The sequence below is a fragment of the Dasypus novemcinctus genome, chromosome 7, assembly GCF_030445035.2.
Source record: "Dasypus novemcinctus isolate mDasNov1 chromosome 7, mDasNov1.1.hap2, whole genome shotgun sequence".
In the NCBI taxonomy this organism is placed as follows: Eukaryota; Metazoa; Chordata; class Mammalia; order Cingulata; family Dasypodidae; genus Dasypus; species Dasypus novemcinctus.
The window spans coordinates 28,218,360-28,231,394 of NC_080679.1; the positions used below are offsets into that span (position 1 = coordinate 28,218,360).

Here is a 13,035-nt window from a genome sequence, read left to right on the forward strand (position 1 = left end):
AACTAGACCCAGGATTACAGATATCACAAGGACCATCTAATCATTTTCTTTCTCTCTCTCCCCCTCTCCCCCCATATCTCATTCACTGGACTTTATGTTGGCTGGCTTTCTCTCAGACTGGCTTCTCCACATTGCCTCTGTACACTTTCAAGTTCTTATTTGCCCACCTCCACTATTAAGAGTGACTGAGTGTTCAAGCTTCTAGTAGTCTCTAATTTAAAAAAACCAGGAAAGGATTCTGATTAGCCCACTTGGTCCATCAATGGTAGGCAAGGAACAGATCTAATACATGATGGCCCTTATTCAAACTGCTGGTTAGAGTTCAAGAAAGAATGCTTCCCAGGATAGGCTATTCTGGGCAGACAAAAAAAAAATGTCCACCCATGATTTCCTCAAGGTTATTATAAGGATTAAATAAGCGAATATATATAAAATACTGAAAACTCAAATACTACTAATATTGCAGATATAGAATTTCTATACAGAAATGAGTTAAATAGCTAGAAGTAGGTAAAACCCAATTTTGATCTTGTATTTCATTCCAGCTGTCTGACTGAAATGAGCCTAAAACTAGATTGGGATTACCGGTCACGGCAATATTCAATAACCAATATATGCTTAAAAAGAAAACAAACATACACATTTTACGATAATATGGCACTTTATAAATGCTTTCATGTACACAAGTTCATCTAATCTTATATATTTTCGGTGAATAAAGATTTCTATCTCCATTCTCTAAAAGAAACTGAGGCTACAGAGAGGAAATAATCTGCCCAAGGCTACACGGTTAAACCATGGTATAAAGACTCAGGTACCTGATTCAGAGGGCAAGGTTCTTTCCACCACAGAACACCTTACTTTGCCCCTGGAAAATCAAATGGCTGAATTCTGCAATCTTTTCAGTTCACCCAAAATTACCTGTTGGTGACCTCTATGTGGATGGCTAGTTTTAAGTTCATTTCAATGCAATTTTATTTGCTGTAATTACAATAGGACTTTCTGTTTAACTTTTTTCTAAATAAACTTAGCACAACATATTTGCATGTTTTATATCACCTATCAGATATTAAGCTTCCAGAGAACAGGGTACAGCATACACAGTCCATGTCAATTAACTGCTGTCTCCATAGTTTCAACCAGGAAGAAGGGAAGAAGAACATGAAAAGAAATTAAGAGTCAGGAAGTTATCCTAGGAAAAGGAGTTTCAATAGCACTTCTTTTTCCCTTGCATTAGACCAAAAATAAACTTTCTCAATAGTCAGTAAAAGAAACTAAAAAAATATCCAAGAAACAAGCCTGCTCAGAGCATAGTGCTTCTTTGGGCTGCTGGTATTTTTTCAGTCCTACCAGAATCATCAGTCATATAATGATAAACCAAACAATAAAGCAATAAACTCTACATTGTATGCTGGAAGTTTGTAGCACAGAAAAACTATTATCCAATAAATAAAAACAACATCTGGTCAAACAACAAAAAAAGGCTAGGTTCCCCCTTCAGCATACTTTACCGTATTTTCACACACACAAAAAGTAGCCCTTTAAAGTGACACTGACAGAAATACCATCTGCACCAAACATGTATAGGCATTCTGAGATAATGAACAAGGAACAGAAGCTGAACTGGAATTCTGAAATGCTGCGAAAACTTTAACTCAGTAAGGAGAGAAGCATCATTTAAAAACTACTTAAGTTTTCTGAAGTACCACCTTTGTATCTGTTTGATGGGCTTTCCAATTCTTTTTCTACAATCCTACAGGAAGGAGTTGAGTTGCCCCTCAGCAGTATTAAGAGGTACATACATGCGAGAGAGGTTCTTAATTCCCAATGGCAGGCATACTGAAGATGCCAAAGGCCTACCACTCCGAGCTGGAGGTTTCTTGGCAGAACTCTCAATTTGAAAAATAAGGGTCCCAGAAGACTCTAATAATGCAATTTCCTATACCATCACTCTGCTTTCATGAAAAACTAGACAAGAAATAGGTTTCAAAAACTAGGTAGTGAAAAGAACTTTCTGTTAGGGATATATAATAGAGAAAGTAAGTGCCTGGATGGGAAATTCAAAGTTTTATTTTGTTTTTTTTGGGGGGGTGACTCTTTCCCCAACAAATTGTGAAACGCCTACTTTTTCCCCTGAAATTGTATATCCCATCTCTAAATACACATGAGCAAATTACATTTTATGTAGATGTGTATATGTTCCATTTTGTTCCTAAGGTAATAAAACGACTTTAGATCTAAAAAGAGAGTTAAAAATAAACATCCCATATATTTAATATGATTCCCAAGTTGACAATCTTCTCTATCCCAACAACATCTACCATCTGGAGAACAGAGTTTTCTAGAGCTGTTTAAGAGAAGTTGCCTTCTATCAATCTACTAACTGTTTAGGTAAAGATCTCTATGCAAACAGGAGAGGAACTGAACATCCTCAAAAGATCTTTAATTCCTTATTCCTTGAGTCCAGTATTGGAAAACAAACTAAGTCTCTTACCAAGCTGTTTTGTCTCACTGTGACGAATTTCATTTCCTTCAAACCAAAACTCAGGACACAGTTTCTATTACATAGAGAGTGATAAGTAAAGGTTTCCTGAGTAGCCAGTCACCCAACAGATTCCAGCTCGAAGCAGAAAGCAGACTCCTGTAAACCAAGCACTCTTAAGGGGTACCACTCACTGCATTATGTCTTCATTACAAGGATTTGTCTATACACATTATTCTTACAATCTTACAAGAATTACAGAGAGATTCCAGATTTCTTCAAGTTATAAATTATAATATCCAGCTGATCTTTGCTAAAAGGGCTGCTGAGGTCAGTGAACACTTCAATATGCCTCTTTTCAAACTTCTTTCCTCTAAAAGATAGAGTTATAACATTTAGAAATCGTTCTCCTTAATTATGTTGTACAAATTCAAATACACTTTCTCACTGAGCAGTGAGGCTAAGGAATCAATCTAGATACAGTTAAAAACTTATTGTTGATGCTTAGTTAAGTTCCTATTAAACACACAATTGACCCTGCTATAACTCATACTTTTTAACATCTTGAGCAAAATTTGTGCACATTACAGAAATATTATTCCCTAATTTTTATTAACTCTAACTTCACCTTAAGATGTGGTCACCAGGACTAAAAAGGATACTTTTTCAGAAATCCTCTCCATAGCAGAATGTAAACAAGAAGCTCTACCAGTGTACTATACTTCAGACTTGCAAGGGTTCACTTTCCAAATGCCCTGCTGATTCCATTCACAGAGCTAAAGGATTTTGCAGAGACTGCGAGATATGAAAATGCATATTTAGGTTGGGAATTTTTCTGCAGTTGCTTATAACTTTCCTAATAGGCAAGAGATCTGGGTCTATGTGTGTGTGTGTGTATGAATGTGTGAGTGTATATATATTCAAAGACACATTTTCAAGGCTCAGTAATTAAAGAAGTAATAAATTAGAAACATCTCCCAAATTTACTATGCATTTCATTTCAATTACATATGGATCATACCACCGACTTAAAAAAAAAATTCTGGTAATTAGCTTAATTCAAATCAGAACAACTTGAAATTGGGCAAGTGTTTATTTCTCCCAGAGAAATTCCCTTCCTTTTTTATAAATTAAACTTTTAAAGAAACAGAAAGGTTTAACTGAACCAATGAATACTGACAAACGTTTGTTTAGCCATGCAAACATGCTGTCTGATTAACAATGGTTGACACAACGGTCTCAATACATCAATCCACAGGTTTGGGAAAAAGCTCATTTTCAATTTTCTTCCATTGAAACACTCACATAGTTTCCTGTTGAATCACATCCATGCACACAATGAGTGCATCCAGGACTTGGCTAGTTAAGGGCAGAATATAGGATCAAGAATCCCTGTGTCCCAAGAACAACTTTTTCCCCCAGAAGTCCACAGTGCTGGAAATTATAGACACTGGCCTCATTATACGATCATTTAAAAGTGACCCAAGTGACCTTCATCCCAAGTTTTATTTCATCAGCATATATTTACATATGCTACCTATCAAAGATATACTCTGACACACACAACTAAGAAATATAAAGTAAACCAAAAGCTAATCTAATACATTCCATTCATTTAACAAAAAAATTATACCATTTTATAGTCTTAAGAACCCATTTTTTGGTGAACACAGTCTATTAAGCATGAAGTGAGCTGCAATGCAGCCTTTGCAAGTTACTTCCAACACAGTACCACCTCCTAATGGTCAGGGATGGCATTATCAATTGTTCAGAGAAGTACCAAGAATAATGCCTTAAAATGAAGGGACCTGTGGAAGAAATTAGAAATCTCAGTTTGGATCAATTTGGTTTTAGGCACAAAAATATCTTCTATCTAGAAAAAGGTAGAGAATGCTAATGCTGTACTCTTTAAAATATCATTTCTCCACCTCCAAGCATTTCTAACCATCACCACCATCAAACCCTCTACATGTAGTCAATACATACAGATACTCCTTAGTGCCTTCCCCTTCCTAGCCTCTCAATATCCAGACCACTAGTGCAGAGAATGGGCAAGTGATTGAAGGGCCCAGTGCCCAGGCACTGCACTTGATTAATTTCACATTAAATCCTCAGAGCCAAAAATATCCATATACTCATAGCTGGGGCTCTGAAACAGCCTCCCCAAACTCTACTATGATTCCCCAGATTAAAGAAAATTGCTTGAGTCTTCTTTGTCTGTTAAAGGATACAGTCAGCTTGTTGAGAACCTGGTTGGATTGTGCTTTTAATGTCCAGCAGCAAATCAAAATCTGATAGCTTCAGGTGTCTATGAACTGTGATGTTCTGATACTGATCCTCACTAGCAAGAGCATTGTCAGTGCCATCAGTGCCAAACAGGACTAAAGCAATTTCATCCTTGCTCTCAGCAAACACCTAGAGAAGAATGTTAGAAAGTTAAAAAGCATTATTAGTACAAACTAGAAGCCATTACATATCTAAGCTTCAGGATACAGGACAGACATACCACCCTATGGCAGGCCCCTTCAGCTACTGTCAACAATAGCACATGGGCCTGACGGACAATGGCATTCCCTAGGTTCTAAGCAGACTTTTCCATTGACTACAGGTCCCGACCTTCATTTCAGCACACGTTAGGGTAGAAGGATGGGTGGGTGGTAACAGCTCTTGATGACTTCCAGCCAAATCAGATTGTAATTCTCAGTGAAAACAGAAAATTTGCAATGATTCTAATCTATCTTTCTGGAATGACTAGCCAAGGTGTAAATTTCCAGGAATTAAAAAAAAATGCTGCTTCATCCTATGTCCCAGCCATTCCACTTAAGGTATATATACCCTAGAGAAGTTCCTGCACATGTACTCAAAGAGACAAAAGACCAAGAACATTCGTTTCAGCACTGTTTATTACAGGGCACAACTGGAAACAAACTATCAGTCAATAGGAGAATGCAGACATACACTGTGGAACACATGTATAATGAAATATTACATCCCAGTAAAAATGAATGAATTTGAGTAATATTAATCAAGATTAAAACATCAGGCTGAGAAAAAAAAAGTTATGGAATTATATGTACCATTTATATATGCTTTAGAGAGTTTTATACAATATCATATTATTTATGAAGAAATACTGTGAATAAATATACTTTTTAAAGCATAAAATATGCACGATAATGATAACTACCAAAACTCTGAGGGAAGGATGGAAAGAAGAGAATAGGATTCAAAAGTGATTACAGGCTTCAAGTGTTCCTGTAGTATTTTATTTTTTCTAAGAAAAAAAGAAAAAGAAATTTTTTTAAGTGTCAAAATGTTAGGATTATATAGCACCAGCCAATAGGAAAATAGATTTCCACTTTATTATTCTGTTATTTGTTCCTTTTATGAAATGTTTCATAATACAATATAAAACAAAAAATTGTATCGGATATGATAAACAGTCCCTTTGCTGCCTAAATACTACCATGAGCTTTTTACATCAATGGGGAAGACTGCTGCATGAGGAGAGGTGAATTACAGTCATTCTGCATTTCTGTTGGTCTGTTCATTTCCCAAGTTCATTAACAACTGCAACTATAATTCCATTGTACATGAAGCAAAGGTCCCAGCCATTAGGGTCCAAACATATCTAGCACACCAGTAGGGCAGGCCTGCCAGAATTCTGCCTGCTGGACAACAAAACCTTGGCAAGGGAGGGGAGGAGATTTTTAGAACAGTATGAGACTTTCATCAGGTTTTGTCTCCCAGCAGGAGACTTCTTATAATAAAAAAGGGGTGCTTAATTTTCTTCCCTTGAATCTAAGTGGGCCTTAGTGACTTACTAAACCAATAAAAAGCAGTGGAGTGACTTTCTCAGATTTCTAAAGCTGAGTTACAAGCCATGCAGGGTATCTTAGAATGCTCACTCTTGGACACTTGTTCTCAGAACTAGTTCCACATTGTGAGAATCCCAAGCTACCTGAAAAGGCCACATGTAGGTACTCTGGTGGACCCAGATGACAGAGGCATCAATGACCAGACACGTGATGGAGCTTTCTTGGTTGCCCAACCCAGCTGAGCCTTCAGATGACTCTAACCACAGCCACCATATGAGAGTAACCTCATGAGATGCCCTGAAGGAGAATCACCCAGCTGAGTCCAATCACCCCACAGACCCATGGGAGAATTTTTTTTTCATGTTATTGTAAGACAGAATATTTTATCTATTGAGCAATAGAAAACCAGAATAGACACAAAGAAGATGAAGGGCTTGCTCAAGGTCAAGAGGTTAGTAAACATGGCAGAGCAGAGATTCAAATCCAGGGCTTCAGTCCCCAGAGATACACTTTTAAACATTACTTTATACTATCTCTTGTTTCTGATAAAAACTGTAATATCCAGTGGATGGGGTCAGAATGTGGAAAGAAAAAAATACCAGAATCTAGTGGTAGCTGGACTTGCATGTACATACATATAAGAAAATCCCCAGATTCTCCAAAACACTGAGGCTGGAAGTTAAAAGGAGACTAGTATCTTACATTAGTATGTGGAGGCAACATTTAAAACATGGGTTACAAGCTCAAGGCCAATCTGAAACGTACCTGTTGCTGTACAAACATGGTCATCACCTTCTTTGCTTGTTCAAATGGGGATTCTTCACCAGGAAAAGAGTTACTCATGGCAAAGCCCACATCCATACACAGCACAACAGCTGCCTAAAAACAAGTCCCAAAGAATGTTTAAGAAAAGGTTAATAACAATCATAGGGAAGATTGAGGAGAGATAGGCCCATTGCTTACTTCATTTACAGAACCTGTACTAATATTTGGGAAAGGGGTGGTAGAGGGAGGGAGAGTGTTCTACACAGAGAATGTATTTAAGACATATAAATTTCCATAAGGAGAACCCTTAAATAGTCCTGATTCTTTCTAAAAGCTAGAGAGTAACAACCAGGAGAAAAGCATCTTCCAGGTAGCTATGCTCCTTTGGCCTGAGCCCCAGAATAAAGCCATGGTCAGCAGATCTGAGCTAGGTCCAGCCCAGTTGAGCCCAACAACCATCAGGCAAATTGGAGTTGATCTGCAGACCCACAAGCACAAGAACAAATGCTTTTGTTGTAAGCCACTGATTTGGGGCAAAATTTTTTATGAAGCCTTATTGTGGCAATAGTTGACTGCTACAATCTGCATAGGTTAAAATGATGAGCTCCAACAATTTGAATCAGTTTGTAAACTGGGGATCTAAAATGAAGGATAAAATACCAAATCTAATATAATAGGGGACACAGGCATATAAACAAATAATTCTGGGACAAAAATCCATGACGGGGAGTCAACGTGGTTCAGTGGTTGAGTTCCAGTTTTCCACATGAGGTCCCAGGTTCAATTCTAGGTTTTGGTACCAAAAAAAAAAAACAATTAAAAAAATAATACATGACAGAAGTATGTACCAAGTACTAACAGAGTACACAGGAAGGGCACCTGCCTAAGAACCCAAGGCTATGGGGAAGGGAATAAAGACAGTAAGGAGACAGAAAAGCCTTCCTGGATATGGATTGTAAAGAGTAAGAGTGGGGAAGCGGATTTGGCCCAATGGATGGGGCGTCTGCCTACCACATGGGAAGTCTGGGGTTCAAACCGCAGCGTCCGCCTACCACTTGGGAGGTCCAGGGTTCAAACTCAGGGCCTCCTGACCCGTGTGATGAGCTGGCCCATGCGCAGTGCTGATGCGCACAGGAAGTGCCGTGCAGTGGTGTCCCCCATGTAGGAGAGCCCCACGCACAAGGAGTGTGCCCGTAAGGAGCTGCCCAGGAGTGGCACCGCACACATGGAGAGCTGATGCAAGATGACGCAACAACAACAACAAAAAAGAGACAGATTCCTGGTGCCACTCACAAGAATACAAGCAGACACAGAAGAACACACAGTGAATGGACACAGAGAGTAGACAACTGGGGGGGGGGGGCGGGGAAGGGAGGAGAAAGAAATTTAAAAATTTATATTAAAAAAAAAAAAAGAGTTAAATGTGAGTTAGCCTAATGAACAATGGAGTTCCAGGCAGAACGAAACACACAAGCAAAGATTAAATAGCACTCATGTATGTGGGGAACTAAGAAAACAAGGGAAACAAAATAAAAGTAAAGGGATTCATGGAAAGCTCTATACTTAAGCATCCAAAATTTAATTGAATAAATACAAGTTGTAGGAGACCTGAACTAACAGCAACTCACAATTTTAGGGTGGATTTTAAAATTAGTCAACAGAAATAGATGGATAAAACAATACACTGCCTACGCCTACCTCACGCCCATTCCCCAAAATATCGTTAGTTGTATTAACAGTATAGTGAATTCAAGAAAGGAAGAGCAGAGTCCTTTGGTGAAAAAAGACAAGTCTAGGAATCTAGAGACCTGAGATCTAGTCCCATCTCTATTACCAATTAGTTCTGAGCCCCTCTGCTATTTCATGGAGGTAGGAGGCACTTGGACTAGAAGAGGTCTAAGGTCTTTTCTGGAGCTAAAACCTTGACTCTGAATGACATTCTCATCTGCACTCTGTACTGGTCAGAACACATGTGACAGGCTGTTAGTTGTTCGAAAGGATCTGAGAACATGTGATGTGAAGAACTGTTGGAAAAAGACTGGGTATTTGAGCCAGATAACAAGATTTAGGGAACATGATCATACTCTCCAAATACTGGACAGTTATGTTATAAAAGGTCTGTGGAAAAGATAATGGGATCAACAGGGAAAAGTTACAGGGATCCAACAGAAGGGGGAAAATGGACATTTACAATTGATTAACAAAGAACTACTGTTTTCTAAGGCAGTGGTCTCCTGACCCCAGAAGTGTTTGAAAAGCCTGGATAAGTTCCTGCAAGGCATGTTATAGATGATTACGAAAGCTGACTATGTCTCAAGCGTCTGGGCAACACATGACAAAGAGACAATATTTAAGTTTTTCCCCAGTTTATAAAAAAATGCAACAATCTCTATATTAAGAGATGTCTGGAATAAAGGAACTTATTTGGAGAAAAGATGATAATAAACTACAAAATCCCTTTAAGAGCAATAATATTTATATTGCACAGTTTCAAAGACATTAAGAGAATAATAACAATAATAAAAAAAAAAAACCTATACACATTTATAATAGCTATTACTAAGCCAGAAAACTCTAAGTCAGGGACTAAAGGTCTTTTGCCAGGAACCAGGCATCCAAAAAATGGCATCAAAGGGTTTTACAATATAGAACTCTTATCTGGAAGCAGAATGGGCTACATAATATCTTCAGTTTCTTTCTGGCAACAGCAAGAAAACCAGGAAAGAGAAACTGGGCAGCATAGCAACCCATTTTTTCTGTATAGTAGCAATCAATACAGGATGTTAGAATTGTGCATCAAGTCCACCTGCCATAAAGCTGCTGCTCCACCAGACCTGCAGTTTTCAGCAGCTGAAAGGAGGAGAAACAAAAAGAGATGAGCAGCAGCATTATGAATCTGGAATCGTTCTAATCATTTCCCAGTGGGAGTTAAGGGGAAGAGATCAGCTGCTTGGATTCAAATCTAGTTTCTCTCTCTCTACCTTATTTCCTGGCAGCTCCATGTTACACATGCTGCAGGAGCCTAGAAAAGCATCTAGTCTAGAGCAGGCACTCAACAAATGTGTTGAATGAATTAAACAACTCCCTGGAGCCACACTTCCCTCTAGTGATCCTTCAGAGACAACTACCACTCTTTGCCTGTTATAGAAAAAAATCATTTTAAAAATTCATTGTGATTTCTGTTATTAATCTGGGACACCTAGGGTCAATGAGCATTATGACACAGATTCTACAGGGCCTTGAAACCAAACAGCCTGGGTTCAAATCCCGGTTACCCTGTGACCTTAAACTAATCACAAAGTTCTCAATGCGTCGTTTTCCCCCTTGTAAAACGGGAATAGCAGTTTTCACCTTGCAGGGTGATTGTAAACACTAAATTGGATAGGAATTATGTATACCTTGCACAGAGGAAGCTTTCAGTAAATGTGAGATAAATTATTATAGAGGTGGTAATACGACGCTTTGCATTTCATACGCTTCTATTCGGAGTCTCTAATATTTTGCAACAAGCCTGTGGGGGGTATGATAACTTTCATTCTCCTACAGATAAAAGAATAAACAAACAAAGCCGGCTCAAGAGAAACGGAGGAAGTAGAGTTAGAGGGTTGGGACTGAAATTAGGGATAGAGAGGAGGCGGTGTGGGGAAGGCAACGGGACGCGGAGAGGGTAGAAGGAAGGGTGGGAAAGGCAGTGGAGGGGGAGAGAGGACGAGGCTCCAATTCAAGTCTTCAGCTTTTCTCCTAGAACATCACTCGGTCACGGCCCTCCTCATCCAGCCCCTGACCATGCTCCCCTCCTCTCTCCCCATTCCTTGGCACAGTGAATCCCCCAATTCCTGCTTCCGAACCACCCTCTCCGGATACCCAGTGCGGGTAAGGACCCCATCGACAGCTCTCCACCTTATTCCCTGACCGCGCCGTGTTGCCAGTCCGTAGGCTATTTGGTCCCCTCTTCCGGGAGGGAACCCGCCGCGCGGAATCTCGGTTCCGGAAGACTCGGAGCCCGACCGCATTGAAATGAGCTCGCTTCCCGCTGAGCCTGTAGAGGCGGGGAAACCGCGCGCCAGGAGCCCTGAGCATGCGCAGATTCCCTGTGTTTGGCCTTGGTGATTTTGTGCCTTCTGTTTCTGCTGTCAATCACTTGGAAAGATTCACCTCCCTTTACCCCATTGAGAGTAACAGCTACAATGGAATTAGAGTTGACTATAAATCCAGAAAGTCACTTAATTTCTCTAAGTCTCAGTTTCTTCTTCTGTAAAACGGGGGTTAAAGAAAGACATCACCGTTGTGGTAAGAGGACCACCTCCTGAAAGAAGAGTAGGAGTTTTCTAGGTAAACCTGGGAACGGCATTCTTCTTTCCAGAGGAAATGGGATGGATAAACGCCTGGAGGCCTTAAAACAGCATCTTCCAAAAGTTTGGAGGGGCTCTAGCTTGGAAGCCCGAATTAGGGAGTTTGTTTTGTTTTTGCAGCTATCAATTCCAGTGCCTGACAAGGTCACCGTCCCCTTCCTAAGGGCGGCAGGCCGGATCTGTACCATGCACAGAAAAGGGTATTTTCCATACCAAATGTCTTGGTTTGTCAGGGTTGCTGTAACAAAGTACCACAGAATAATTGGCTTAAACAAAAGCGACCTATTGTCTCACAGTTCTGGATGCTAGACATCCAAAATCAAGATATGTGCAGGATCATCCTCCCTCTTAAGGGGGAGAAAACTTTCATGCCTCTGCTCTGGCTTCTGGTTGGTGGTGGGCCATTCGTGGTGTTCCTTGGCTTGTGGCTTCATATCTCAGTCTCCGTCACAGGGCCAACTCTCTCTGTCTGTCCCCAGCTCTCTATGGCAAATTTTATTATAATGACACCAGTCATATTGGATTGGGCCTACCCTAATCCAGTTTGGCCTCATCTTAACTAATAACATCTTCAAAGAACCTATTTGCACACAAGTGCACAGTTACAGAACAGGGGTTAGAACACGAATGTGCTTTTTGGATCCAATCCAGAACACCAAATGATCCACAAGGTGACAGTTCATTGGACAAGGGTCTAGCAACCTGTAAGGTCCACAAACTTCTGCCCAAACTGGGACAATCATGTCCAGTCATTTCCTCTCCCTCTTGTAATCTGAACTGGGAAAACTGGGAACTGAAGCTGAGTAGATGCACAAGGAGGCAGCGAGGAAGGAGGGGCCTTAATAGACCCTGAGGATGCCAAGGTTATATAATAACCAAAGCCAGGAGACTGGGACGTTTTCTGACTGTGTTCAAGGAACCCAGGAGTTTCTTCAAGCTTTTGATCCAGATTGGAGTCCTTTCAAAGCTGAAATATTACTGCGTTTTTAATATTTTACATGTTTATTTTGAAATTACAGTTTTGGCTGCTGGAAAGTATTTGAGTTTGATAGTACTCTGAGAGTGAACTGCATGAGTGATAACTTCATAAGCATTATACAAAATAAAATGTGGAGACCGAGTTTGTGCTCTGATAGAAAGCAGTAACAATGGTTATATGAGCAATTGCGGGAATTACTTAAAACCCTTAACAGTACAGATATGAAATTGAGATTTATATCCCAGATGTGACTAGTGTCAGAACCGTCCTCTACCAATGCCATGAAATCCCATTTTTAAAAAATTTATATAAAAAGCTTATGTTTGTAATTAAATTAATGGAGGAAGTGGAAACTTTTGATGTTGCCTACTAATCTCTTCCAACATGGCAAATATTAAGGCTTAGGTGTCCATTCCAAAGGGGAGGAATGAAATTTGCAAATCATCTGAAATTAGTTCCTTTCAAGACTTAGACTCTTGTTTTATAGGAAGTCTTGGAGAACAAGGGTTTATTATTCTTAAGCATTGTATTAGTCAGGGTTCACTAGGGAAACAGAATCAACAGGCGATATCTGTCAATAGTAGGAGATTTTATAAGAGTCTCTTATGTGACCGTGGGCATGCATGCCCAAGTCCAGGT

The 13,035-nt window shown here is 39.7% G+C and overlaps 2 protein-coding genes across 2 annotated transcripts in view; one reads left to right on the forward strand and one right to left on the reverse strand.

The window, feature by feature from the left end:
* The window catches only part of LOC101430434 (X-ray repair cross-complementing protein 5-like), a 45,050-nt gene extending 33,905 nt beyond the window's left edge, over window positions 1-11,145 (reverse strand). Inside the window, exons 1-4 of the mRNA XM_071216503.1 lie at window positions 10,966-11,145; window positions 7,066-7,179; window positions 4,714-4,897; window positions 3,788-3,836 (exon numbers count right to left, since the gene is read on the reverse strand). Of these exons, the coding sequence (XP_071072604.1) occupies window positions 3,788-3,836; window positions 4,714-4,897; window positions 7,066-7,179; window positions 10,966-11,145 (527 nt within the window). The remainder of the gene's footprint in view (window positions 1-3,787; window positions 3,837-4,713; window positions 4,898-7,065; window positions 7,180-10,965) is intronic.
* The window catches only part of LOC139439298 (peroxisomal trans-2-enoyl-CoA reductase-like), a 145,113-nt gene that overhangs the window by 45,871 nt on the left and 86,207 nt on the right, over window positions 1-13,035 (forward strand). The gene's annotated exons all lie outside the window — the stretch shown is intronic.